Source organism: Xyrauchen texanus, chromosome 10 (genome assembly GCF_025860055.1).
Source record: "Xyrauchen texanus isolate HMW12.3.18 chromosome 10, RBS_HiC_50CHRs, whole genome shotgun sequence".
In the NCBI taxonomy this organism is placed as follows: domain Eukaryota; kingdom Metazoa; phylum Chordata; class Actinopteri; order Cypriniformes; family Catostomidae; genus Xyrauchen; species Xyrauchen texanus.
Genome location: NC_068285.1, coordinates 41,132,744 through 41,146,991, shown reverse-complemented (window position 1 = coordinate 41,146,991; position 14,248 = coordinate 41,132,744). Strand labels below are relative to the sequence as shown.

Below are 14,248 nucleotides of genomic sequence, written 5' to 3'. Positions count from 1 at the left end.
TGTATAGTATAGTATGTATATTATTTATGTTTGTATGTATGTGTGTATGTATGTATGTATAGTATGCATGTATAGTATAGTATGTATATTATTTATGTTTGTATGTATGTGTGTATGTATGTATGTATAGTATGCATGTATAGTATGTACTGCATGTATAGTATGTGTGTATGTATAGTATGTATGTATAGTATACATGTATAGTATGTACTGCATGTATAGTATGTATGTATGTATAGTATGTATAGTATACATGTATAGTATGTACTGTATGTATATTATGTATGTATGTATAGTATGTATGTATAGTATGTACGTTTGTATGTATGTATGTACAGTATTGTGGCGTGGGGACATGGTCATGTGTTGGTCTGCGGGAGGGAGAGAGAGCGATATGGCTTGTCACCTGGTTCATAATTAACCCTAACACATGTCTCTTGTTATAGTGAAGCGGAGGGAGACATAAAAGGCACGCTGAGTGTCCAAAGAGAGAGAGAAAGAGAGAGTGACGTACAAGCCTCCACCGGCTTTTCCCCATGCCACAATACTTTACATACATACCATACATACGTACGTACATACAAACGTATGTACATACATACGTACATACATACATACATACATACATACATACAAACGTACATTCATACATACATATATACAGTACATACTATACATGCATACTATACATTTTGGTTTTATTTGCTTTTTACAATCTAGCACCCTCTTGTGGTCATGGAATTAAATGGTTAACTTCCTTTTTAATCAAAAGCCCCCAAATCCAGCCACAGCTGCACAATAATGCAATTTAATATATGACATGCACACACAGAGCCACATAGACAGTCTTTATACAGTACAACAACTGGCAATGACAGACAGTACTGCCAAACAGACACACACACAGTGATACAGACAGACAGAGACTGACAGACAGTGAGTGATTGACTACAGACGTTATGGTGACGGAAACAAGCCAGACGTACTTTATTGGACCGTAAGGAAACACGTCCTCCACAGCGAGCGCAGAACTTAGTTTGGCAATAAAAACAGATGTGGCCGCAGCCATCGGCAAACTTGGTTTTGTGGCAGATCCCACAAGTGGGCGAGTCACCCTTCTTCTCTTCATTCTTCTGGGCCTCCTCCCCAATCTTCTTCGCCTGATCCTTGTACATCTCAAACTGCTGGTGCAACTTTCTGTGGAGAGCAGAGAAAAAGCATTAGGGTTGTGTCATTTAGTAGCAGGTGTAACCTTTAGATGATGGTCTGAGGTCAGTTGCATGTTGTTTAATCCTAGTTGTGGAAGAAAGTAAGGTGTGAAGGACTGCTCCAGGATCTGTCTGTATATAATACAGAATAATACAGCTGTTTTAAAGCTTTTTTTGTCAGCATTTATCACAATGATCAGCAATAATAAGTTTCATAGTATGTCATATGGGAGACCACGGCTTGTTCACACACTTTTTACTCCTGTGAATATTTCTCAGGGTAGGTTTTTTTTTTAATGGCACTTTCTGCACACACACACACACCTACACACCTTCACTTAAATAAAATAAACATTTTTCCACCATTCCATCATTGGCTTTTTAGAAATATATTGTAATATATTGTATATATTTTTAATAGTTATTATTGATTAATTAAAATAAATTATTTTATAATAATCAATATTAATCATATACATTTACAAAACATAATATATCACAATATAATAATTAAAACAAAATGTGAAACAGCAGAAATTGAAATTTGATCAGTATGTTTTATCAGTTAAAATATACTTTCATTATTTAGTTCACCCTTGTCTTAAAGGGATAGTTCATCCAGAAATTAAAATGCTCTCATCACTCTCATCACCCACACTTATCTTATCACTTCTGAAGACATAGATTAAACCTCTGGAGTCTTATGGTTTCTTTTTATTCTGACTTTCTGCAACTTTTGGAGAGTCCAAGTTCTGGTCACAATTCACTTGCATTGTATGGACGTACAGAGCTGAGATATTATTCTAAAAATCTTCATTTGTGTTCTGCAGAAGAAAGAAAGTCATACAAATATGAGATGGCATGAGGGTGAGAACATGATGAGATAATTTCCATTTTTGGGTGAGCTATTCCTATAATGTACGACAGAGTGGTTTGAAGTAGGGGTTTGAAGTTTGTGTACGGTTCTCCCCTATTTTGAAAAATCATTGTACTTAATAGTTAATAGATCCTAAACCTAAGCTGTTCGTTCTGCTAATCAGTTATGTTCCTTTAGGTTTAAAAGAGCACTGGGAATGCAAACATGACTCTTAATAAGTTTTCTATTCAGTTGTAATAGCATTCATTTCTAATAGGCTTGGCACCCTGGGTTAATTCCTCATCTACATTCATCTATCAAACCTTTTTGAAACGACACAGTGACCATTGCAAGGATGTGTCTCATACTTTCGTTAGAAAACTACAGTATGCCAGCTTGACATTTGCCAGACCGCGGTCTGATGCAGACAGACTCAATCAATAATCTATCCAGAGAAAAGGCTTACTCATCAGATGTGTATTGATCCAGAGGGCATTTTCCATTGTTTTAATGTCATACGGAACAGTAAAGTATGGGATGGGGAGGGTTTTATATGCACTACAGATCATGATATTCACTTCAGCAGCAAAAAATTGATAGTATCCACTCTGAAACTATTGGACACTCTTTCCACAAGAGTACATAAATATATTCAGTATCACTGGTCACGTGTGGCCAGCATCTGTGGCATGCTGCTGATTACCACAGAAAACGATTTCATCCCTCAGTTTGCAAATCACATGTAAAGTAATGCGCTTACAATGGAATTCAATGGGAAAGACATTCCTTTAAAAGCATATAATGACAAACCACTCACTATATGGCCACTCACTAGACCACTAAACTGGTTCCGCTTGTCCTACTTGGATTAAAGACACTTCTGGCAGTATAGAAGGGGGTAAACAGGGTGCCTACTACGTGAAGCCCCTGTACAGTACTTACGCCTTTGGCTCCTCCTCACTGGGGGATTTTGACTGGGGCTGAAGGACATTACAAACCAGCTCAGTGATTCCACTGAAAAGGTTCCACCTGTTCAGACAAGCACAGCAACATCAAGAGAACCAAAGAACTGAGGGATGGGTTTTCTCTTTGTTCCTTTAAATGTTCACCTTAGCTGGGATTGCATCCCAGCTTGACTCAAGAAAACATTGCAAACATATGTTGAAATAAACAACTGTATAGATTATGTATTAGTTATAATTATATAATTTGCAGAATAGGGGGAATGTAAATATTTTTTAAATGAATGTGTTAATGATAATGAAAGTAACCAATAATTTTTGCTTGACAATGCAAACGTAGTGTTCTAATGTTTAAATGTATTAGTTTGCTTCTGAGACCAACATTTCGGACTTCAACTCCTCCGACAGCTTTCAAGCTACAACCACCAAATTTGGGGCAGACCTTCAGTCTGTTCAGACTTGGGTTGCTATGACTTTTCGAACTGATTGGATATACGGTTGCTGAACAGTGGGGCGATCAATCCTTTAAAAAATCCCAAAGACAGAGAACACATTTACATTTATGCATTTGGCAGACGCTGTTATCCAAAGCGACTTGCAATTATTACAGGGACATTTCCCATGGAGCAACCTGGAGTTAAGTGCCTTGCTCAAGGATACAATGGTGGTGGCTGTGGGGATTGAACCAGCAACCTTCTGATTACCTGTTATGTGGTTTAGCCCACTGTGCCACCACCACTCCAGAACCAGAACACCCTCATAACCAGCTAAAACATGCTAGCAACTAGCTATAACATGCTAGCAACACCTACTATCTAGACAAAACACCATAGTAACTAGCTTAAACATGCTATCAACTAACTAGAACATGCTAGCAACACGTAGCAACAAGCAAGAACATCCAAGTAACCAGTTAGAACATGCAAGCAATGGTCAGCCCATATATGCCCATATATTTATAGGCATATTCACTGATCAGCCACAACATTAAAACCACTGACAGGTGAAGTGAACAACATTTATTATCTTATTTCAATGGCACCTGTCCAGGGGTGGGATATATTAGGCCACAAGTTAACAGTCAGTTTTTGAATTTCATGTGTTGGAAGCAGGAAAAATGGGCGAGCGTAAGGATCTGACCGTCTTTGACAAGAGCCAAATTGTGATGGCTAGACGACTGGCTCAGAGCATCTCCAGAACGGCAGGTCTTGTGGGGTGTTCCCAGTATGCAGTGGTTAATACCTAATAAAAGTGGTCCAAGGAAGGAGAACCGGTGAACCGGCGACAGGGTCATGGGCACCCAAAGCTCATGAGAACTACTGCACCACAAATTGCTGGAAATCTTAATACTGGCCATGGTAGAAAGGTGTCAGGCTCAGAACACACAGTGCATCACAGCTTGCTGCGTAGCCGCAGATCGGTCAGAGTGCACATGCTGACCCCTGTCCACCGCCGAAAGCACCTACAAAGGGCACGTGAGTGCCAGAACTGGACCATGGATCAATAGATGAAGGTGGCCTGGTCTGATGAATCAAGTGTTCTATTAGATCACGTGAACGGCCAGGTGCGTGTGCGTCGTTTACCTGGGGAAGAGATGGCAGCAGGATTCTGCAATTAATAAATTGCATGTCATGTAATTAATTGACAGCTCTACAAATTAGTCACAACATTTTATTTATTTGTTTATTTTGTCTTATCTGTCTGAATGACGGATAGGATTTGGATGTTAATGTTTATCAAATTTGGTAAATGATGAAGGACCGTTAACGCAACCTCTGGTTGCTACCCATAGAACAAGTTTAATCTAATAACGCATAGTTTTGCAATTGAAACACATACATTTCAAACAAGCACAGAAATATCTAAATGTTTTATTTTTTTGACCCACCCACAACTTTCCCTGGCCAGACTAAAATGGAAATCCTGGCACTGCTACTGATTATCTACTTCTTGTCTGTTTGTATGTGGTAGTGTAGTGGTGGTGGCGTAGTGGGCTAAAGCACATAACTATTAATCAGAAGGTTGCTGGTTCGATCCCCACAGCCACCACCATTGTGTCCTTGAGCAAGGCACTTAACTCCAGGTTTCTCCAGGGGGATTGTCCCTGTAATAACTGCTCTGTAAGTCGCTTTGGATAAAAGCGTCTGCCAAATGCATAAATGTAAATGTAAATTAGGATAATCAGCAATAGTTCATGAATAATTAATAAATTATGTTTCACAATTTCTACAACAACAGTCAGGCTACAAGTCTTTAGGTTGGAAAAAGGAATAGTTCACCTAAAAAGGAAAATTCTGTCATCATCTACTCACTCATTTCAAACCTGTATGACTTTTTTTCCATGTTGGAACACAAAAATGTTCTGGCTGCTCTTTTCCATACAATGAAAGTGATCAAGGACTTGGGCTGTGAAGCCCCAAAAAAGATAAAGATGCACCATAAAAGTAGGATAAAAGTAGTCCATACTTGTGTGCCAAGTCATCTGAAGTCATATGATAGTTTTGCTGAAATGTAAGTCATTATTCATTTGAAATCTTGACCTCTGGAGGAAAGAAAGTCATCAGGTTTGGAAAAACAAGAGGAGTTAATGATGATAGAACTTTAAATTTGAGTTCAGTTCTACTGATATTGGCAAATGAACAAAATAATTCTTAAAATTGGAATAGTTCACCAGGGATAAACCTGCATATACAGTGGATTTCAGAGTTCATTTGTGCATTAGCAGTGACAAATAATGAATCAGAGAAATGATGGGTGTGGGAAAGTGGGTGGATATGGATAAAGATGCTACGATACAAAAACAGAGTTTAAAGCAAAGGAGGACAGTAGTTCTGTATTACTGGAACATTGTGAGAAAGAACACTGGCCAACTATGAGTTGCTGAAGTGTACATTTAGGTCACTATAGCAACCCAGACATTCTGCCTCCACGTGAACAGCAGGGGCGGAGCCAGGACTTTTTCAAAGGGGTGGCCAGGCAGGGGCAAGCGATCAGTCTGTGGTGGCGCTGAAATGTTTGGGCAGCATTTTTATAATGTCGGACTGTGGGGGTGGGGGTGGCAGAGAGGTTCGGCAGCCTTGGTGTGCGTACATGTTAAGTTTGTACATTTGTACAGAGATGATTTCACCTCTAAAGAACTAAATTGTACCAAAAAATTATCAAAAAAATGACTAAAACAGCAATTGCGTGTGGGGTGGCCAATGGGGTGGCCAGGCATCGGTCCATGGTGGTCACGGCCACCACTGGTCACCCCCTAGCTCCACCACTGGTGCACAGCCCAGAGGTTAGTAGGGTAAGAAAGCATGAGCAGTTTGAATAAAAATAACAGCTCACCCAAAAATTCAACTTCAATGTCGCAAATGTCCTCCTCGATCTCGTATGACTTTCTTCTTTCATGGGACACAAAAGGAGAAAATCTGAGGATTTTGCTGTTCGCATTTGAGGCCTTCAAGCTTCAAAAAGGATGCGAAAGCATCATTTTTCATAAACAACTGAAAATCATCCCCTCCAGCTATCTGTTATCTCAAAAATTATTATTAATCCAGTGAGCTAAACTAAAGAACAAATCACTCAGACTGGTTTTGTGAACTGCGTCAACCGACAGATGTCAAGATTTTCAGTAAATTATGACAAAGCTATCGTATAGTATCGGAAGACTTGGAATATACCACACAAGTCATATGGATAACTTTTATTGTGCTTTTACATACATTTTGAAGCTGTAAAAGCCTCAGTCCACATTCATTGTAAATGCATGCAGAAGAGTGGCCTCTCCGTTCTCCTCTTTTGTTTCACAGAAGAAAGTCATACAAGTTTGGAACGACCAGAGGGTTTTTCAGCTTAGGTGAAATTTCCTAATAAGAGGAGTAGAGGACTTCCAACAAGGAAAAAGGCCTACGAGGATTGATCCTGATCTTCAGAACAGGTGAGAGACTGGGAACTGATCCTAGATCTGAGGGATGTACTATAGACAGCAAAGGGACGGAAGAGGAAGTTTGAATGCTCAAAGTGCTTTAAAAGATTGACTTTTCTGAGTTGGCTGAGGCTTTGAGTTTTCTTTAGGAGGCTCCCTAAAAATATATATATGTTTAACAGCTCAGCACACACACAAGACAAAACAGGTAAACAAAATAAATAAAAAAGATGTCAAATCATAAACAAATGATATCAGTGCATAGTAAATTATCATGGCATAATCAAACCAGTAATAGTATATTAATATTAGGGTGCATAAATTAAGGTGCTAATTTACAAGAATGATTAAATATGAGGAATTAATGCAATTTGCTAATTTGATTTCATGCCTGATTCTGAATTCAAGAGAACTTCATGAATTAGGAGTTTAAAATGTTTGTGACTAATGGAGGAAGGCCATCTAGATGGCAAATTTCTTCATTACATCAAATCCAGATGGGACAGTTAACACATATAAATCATTCACAGCTTGTGTGAAGCTCATGAAAAATATAGTGTGCAAGTGAAACACTGTGGATGGTGCAAGTGTTCTTGTGAACGTCACATGGGCAAAAGTGTGCAGGAGTTTTCACAAGGGAGAACCACATTGAAAATGTTAATAGAATAACTGTTACAGAATATTTTGTGTTTTCTGCACATGAAAAGTAACCATCAGTTACAATAGAGAGCAAAACTCTGGTTCCAGAAATAAATCCCATTCATTTTGTCCATAGACAAACTGATTTTTAACGATAACTTACAAACATTTAAGGACAGATCTACCGTGAGCTCCGAGGTTGTTAATCCATGGTATGCTTCTGTTGAAGACTGTTCAGTCTGTTAATTCAACTTCATTTGTTAAAAATTGTGTTTACAGTGACACCTAGTGTTATGGATGCAGCATCATTCAAACTCATTCAAAGCACTTATGTAGAAATGTACTTTCCACAGTCAGTCATGAATACTTTAATGAAGATTTTTAGAAGAATATTTCAGATCTGTAGGTCCTTAAAATGCAAGTGAATGGTGACAAAAACATTGAAGCTCCAAAAAGCAAATAAAGGCATTATAAAAGTAATCCTTATGACTCCAGTTGTTTAATCCATCCTCTGAGGACATATGATAAGTGAGTGAGAAACAGATCAATATTTAAGTACCTTTTTACTATAAATTATCCTCCCTGCCTAGTAAGTGGCGATATGCACGAAGAATGTGAATTGCCAAAAACAAAAGAAGAATATGAAAGTGAAAGTGGAGATTTATAGTAGAAAATCACTTAAACTTTGATCTGTTTCTCACCACACTTACATGGCTTCATAAATTATGGATTTAAACACTGGAGTCGTATGGATTACTTTTATGCTGCCTTTATGTGATTTTTGGAGCTTCAAAGTTTCGGAGATCAAGTACACTTGTACCACTACAGCATCATTCATACAGGCTGCAGGAAACACTGCGACTATGCATACTACCATACTATGCACAGAATTAGATTTGAAATGCAAAATAACCATTTTTATAACAAAGGTTATGTTACAAACTTATTACGGTCATGCAACAATGACACAGCATACTACAGTTTGAAATGTTTATTGTTGCATGATGCTGACTTTTTGTGAACTATTTCTAAAAAACAGAAGGCAGAATACAGAAAAGAAATGTTCTTGTGCTTAAAATAACTAGACGCAGTGCAAAGAATAGAACAGAATAATTGTCTTTTAACTTGACACAGTGACTAAAAACTTGGTGCTCCTTTGCGAGAAGCTGAAAAAACTGTGTGATGTGGCAAAACTAGTGAATGTCTCCATAAAAAAACAATTAAAAACAGCACATGCGGACACAAAAACCTAAATGGATCCCCGTAAGTGACTGATTGGGAACACTCTACATGAGCAGGTACTCTATACGGCACATAAACAGCGTGATCTTTACATAAAATGCACAGGAAACTCCACTCACAATTCCAACAGAGTCTGACGTTAGCATGTTGGTAGGCTAACGATGCAATAATAAGCATAAATAAGCAAAAGTAAATTGAACACATACGTAAACAGTAGGTAAATGAGTCAACATTTAATTAGACTGAAATATTTTTATCTTAGCTTTTGCATCAGGACAGAAGCACACCTATGATGTCTTAAAATGCTCTCTAGGTAGACAGCTCACTAGGTTTTGGAACCAATCTCAGCCCTCTCGTGTAGGCTAAAGCACACCCACGCAGGCCAGAACAAGTGAGACACAGAAGCTTGAATGGAGTGTGAGTGGAGTGTGCCTTCTGGCTTTCCTCTCATGAATCTCAATCATGCATGTGCCATTTAAAGCAACAGAAGCTGAACCCAGGCAGCCAATCAATGAGCAGCTGAGTGATATACCAATTCATGAAATCATAAAAACAAAAGGAACAATATTGTCCACTTTTAAAATGCAGGTGATGGCGTGCGACACTCTCTCTGTTAGATAGAGATGCCAACTGTCCCGCATTAGCCTGGCCTGTACAGGACGCATATTGGCCCATATTTTTGTGGCGAGATGCTCGAGAGGGACTCTGTGGAGAGAGAAATGTCCCGTATTAAAGGCAATTTGTTCTGCCTTGAAATGCTCACATTTCGGCCACCATGCAATAAAAAGCCACTTTTGGCTTTTGGCCAAAAGAGAGAGAAAAAAAAAGTGTGCCCAAAAATTTTAACAGAAATCGTTGCCAAAAAGTTATATTCATTTCTATAGATATAAAACATTTTTAACTAAAAATATATATATATAAATATTTGAAAAAATAAACTTTTTTTAGCACTTTAAAGTGTGGCAGCCTTTTACCCCAAGTGTGGGAGCCTTTTTCAAAAAAGCACAATTTCCTTAAGGGGTGCCTTTAGCCCCGTTGTACCCTACTTTTAAAATATATATGAGGTTAGATGCATTATAGAGTTCTTATTCTGATGGTACTATATCAGTTCATAAGTTTAGGTGTCAAGTGTCACTCGCACCGGTGCACCCAAATGTTTTTTCACATTCTCACACAGTAATTGTCACTCGCAAATGCGAGCATAAAACTTGCAGTTGCATAAGAACAAAGAAACACACATTAATGCAGTCTGGACACAACCTTTAATGTGCCCCTGGGGGAACAATAACCTACAAAACATTCTGCTAAAATTCCATTCAACTCTGAATTTTCTAAGAAAGAACTTCCTGAAAAAAGTAGCTTGCTGATTGAACTCAGATAAAGCCACAGTATCCACAGTGGAGATGAGAGAGACTTATACTTTGTTTTTCTGTGTAGCATATCAGATCATGCCCAGTCGTCCGCTTTGCCTTTTAAAGTGTACTTTTTGACTGCATGCAAATACAAACATGCGGAGATGATGTGCACAGTCTGCATGTCGAGAAAATATGGACCTTGGCAGACAGTCTGTGCAATCTGTGCTGATGATGAAATTTGCATTACGCATACTGTGTGCATTCCAATCAGCAACATGGACAACTGAAATATTCTTTGGCCTAAAGTGAGACACATGAGAAAACCAAGCACATGTTAATAAGTGGCTATAAAGAGCTTGAGACATTATGAAAATACAAGAAAAGTGGTTTGACTTAGTAACATCACAGATTCATCTGAATACTTCCTGTACAGGATAGTTTGTTGACTTGGCGGAAGTGTGCTGCAGTTGAAACGCCCACGTTTTGGCACTGAAGCTGGTCAGTGGCCTGCAAACAGACTGAGCGGGTACACTGGCACAGTATTAGAAATTCACTGGGTTCATGAATCCAGGCTTAGAAGTAAGAGCCAACTAGGCCACTTCTGTCAATAATATGTTTATTCTCTCTCTAAATGCAGAGCCAAACTACTGCATCAAGGGCCAAAAATGAATGGAAAGCAACAGGTCGGTCTAAAAGACTGCAGCATTAACTCAAGTTTAGTTGTCTTGAGGCCTTAAATAACACTTTAAAAATGGTCAAAGGCAAGAAAAACAACAACACATAGTGTAGATACACATATACTGTATACAGTGGGGTCCAAAAGTCATGCTTCTATTTTGCATTTTTCTCATTTAAATAAAGTATTATTATTATCAGTATATACCCTCTCTTGGTTTGGCATGAACTCCACAAGTTTGTACAAAACCTGATGATCCAGTATGATTTGAGAATGTTACTAAAGCTCAGGTACAATGGAAGCAAGTAAATGTGATATTTTCTACAAAGGAGTTCAAATGGTCAGTATCCCAAATTTGCTTAGATTTTTAAGTGACATAGAAATATTTCACAACTTTCCAAAATCCTTTCAGTTTATCTCCTGGTTTAAAACATTCCAGATGTTCAATGTGGTCTCAGATTATTTTTATTTTCTACTGTATACAGTATATATCCTAACCCTAACCCTTTCCTTTTCTTTGTTCGCTGTCTTAAATAGTCATTAAAAGTGAAAATATTCCATGTAATTAATTAATTAATATGTGGTCATAAAAATTGCACGCATAACAATTATAATGGAACCCATACAGAAATCTTAAAGGGTGCAATGGGGTTAAAGGCAAACCTTAAGGAAAAATTGCTTTTTTCTGGTCACAGAATGTATCAAGATCGAAAAAAAAAGAGAGATTTATTTTTATTGAATATAGATTGAGCAACATCAACTGTCTAAAAAGAAATAACAACAGAAAGCTGTTTTTATTAAAATCAAAGGGGTCCTTTTACCCCACACCTGGGTTATAGTGATAAAGTGTAGATATAGGGGGAATAGTTATAGTGCAAAATTTGTAAACTAATGCAAATAATTTTGGGACAGCAAGATGCTTTTCCGAGTAACAAATTAAGATAGTGCTTACTCAAAATAACTACTGCAGAAGAGGATGCAGCATCTCCTGTTAATTTCACATTTGGCCATTTAAACAAATGGATCCATTGTGATTGGATCAGTCAATGTGAACTCACTTTGAACATTCTTTAGATCAAATCTATTCCCCACACTTAAGAAAAGCAATGTGTTTAATCCTACAGCAGGGGGGCTTTTTAATCCAAATACTTTGCTTTCACTTACTGGGCAGATATTGAAAATGTTTTGATTTAATCACCTTAATTCACAAAACTGAAAATGACAAATAAGAATTTTGTCTCAAAATAAATGTAATAATTTCATGGATTCTCATTAGCTACATTAATTTGCAACATTTAAAGAAATTATGAAATATTAGATCAAACTACCACAAAATCAACCTTTAGACAACACACGCAAAGATCACATGGATCAGGAATCTTTTGCAGTGCATAGTGACATAGAAACAGGTGTTTAGGAAAGTCCTGTGGTAGTTTTTGTTTTGAGAGAAAATCAAATCAAATGTGCCTTCTACAACACAGGGACTTTATCCCTGCTGTACCCTACATGACCATATATGAACATATAAATAACATTTTTGTTTAGTTATATATTTGACATATATATTTAAATTCCTTTAATATTTGGAGAAAGAATCTGTTACATATGTGAAAACTGATATAAATATATGTTGCATATTCAGTATGCACAAGTATCTGACTTTTTATACAAGTGAAAAACGTATATAAACATGTATTACATGTATGTTTTGCATATATTGCCATATGTGAAAATAAAAATGTCCATTGCAGTTAATAAGACATACACACACCACAGCCTTCTTTCAGCACACACAACGTTGATACCGCAAACATGCACTTTTAAAGGGGGAAAACACATATCCGCACCGTGAGCACGAGTGGACAGCGCCGTGGTGCTGAACCACACAGCTGCCGACGCTCGCTCGCTCGCTCGCGGACCGCACATACATAGTGCTGCTGGGTGTCGCACTGATGTTTAACGGATGACCTATTCGACAGCGCGCGTTTAAACGTGTAGTAATCTCTGATAAACGGAGGCTGATGGGATTTTTTTAGCGAAGATGGCGCCCACAGCTAACCCAATTCGGCGATACGCACAAGTTGACCATAACATCTCTGCACATAACCACATGATAGCAGCGCGAAATACTACAAATAGGCTACACACCGCACGAGCGATAACCCCCTATGAGGCGCTTCAACATGGTGGATAACATTTGTCCGAGCTCGTGGAACAATAGCTTAATATTGACAGTCCACGTGAGCAGACATATTACATTTCAGGAGACAGTCATGCTGAAAACAACAGACAAATGCTGCCATCATCCACGAGCTTCACCATTCACTCTTACAGCACGCGCGCGTGCTAGAATTCACAGACACCTCCAGCCTGCTTGTTCCCTATAAAGGGTGCTGGACTTACTTCAGCATGGACTGCTCTTTCTCCTCCTCTTTCTTCTGTCGGTCCATGACCGAGAGGATGATCTTTCTCTCCTCCTCGGTGAGGTGGCTCAGGTCCGGCATGTCCGGTTGAGCGGAACCCGCAGGGAATGCGGCCGGGCCACCCCGGGCAGACATTTTCAGGTGCGGGTGCTGAAAGAACCCAAAATGAGCAGTGATCAACATTAAATTAAATCAGTGTGAACGTCTCCATGCATTTCATAGTGTTTAGTTCAATAGTGCAGCCTTCCCACGTCAAATGCCATGCATTTACTGTGTAGGCAAAATAGGATAAGTAGGCTATACATACAGTGTATTTGCATGGTATATATGGCAGTATGAGCCACATTTAGTATATCAACATTAAGAACAATCGATATAACCCCATGACAGCACAGGTAAATGTCCGTAGTACGGTGCAGTATACAGCTTGGAAAAACAACCCCAGTGATAAGGTGTGAGAAAAGCCTCAGGGTTCCTGAATCTAAGGGCATCCCAGCCATGCCTGTCATTAGCCATCTGCTCGAATGTGTGAAGAGAGAAAACGAGTGCTTGCCTTTTATTTCGCAAACATGGTGAATGCAGTCTAACCCATGGCTGCTGCTCTTACGGCCCGCGGTCCCTTGTTTTGCGGTAGTCGGTGTCCTCGGTTCCGCCACCTTCCCCTTGATTCCCTCCCGGCTGCTAATAACTGCAAAAGATTTCCTGAATGCACAAAAATGGATGCAATATGGGAAACGGTCCGATTGGTGAGCGGGCGAGGCGGAGCGACGGTCTGACGTAGAACAAAGATCAGATGCTCCGGTCGCACGCGCGGGCGGGTGCTAGCGGAAGTGCGCGCGCCAGACACATTCATTGACTGGAGGCGCGAGAGGAGTTTGATCTATGACGTGACACCGTGATACTAATTATGTAGTTCCCCACGGATGATAGTTTTATGTTTACATGCCCAAACTGACGCCAAACAGAACTAGCAA

The 14,248-nt window shown here is 38.9% G+C and overlaps 1 protein-coding gene across 1 annotated transcript; it reads right to left on the bottom strand.

Moving 5' to 3' along the window:
• Nucleotides 1-611: 611 nt before the first annotated feature.
• Nucleotides 612-13,975, bottom strand: LOC127650745 (regulating synaptic membrane exocytosis protein 2-like). The gene is made up of 3 exons (XM_052136359.1): nt 13,828-13,975; nt 13,255-13,424; nt 612-1,197 (listed from the first exon to the last, which is right to left on the bottom strand). Exons 2-3 carry the CDS (start codon nt 13,407-13,409, stop codon nt 762-764), a joined length of 591 nt encoding a protein of 196 aa, XP_051992319.1. The 5' UTR covers nt 13,410-13,424; nt 13,828-13,975; the 3' UTR covers nt 612-761.
• Between the last annotated feature and the right edge of the window lie 273 nt (nt 13,976-14,248).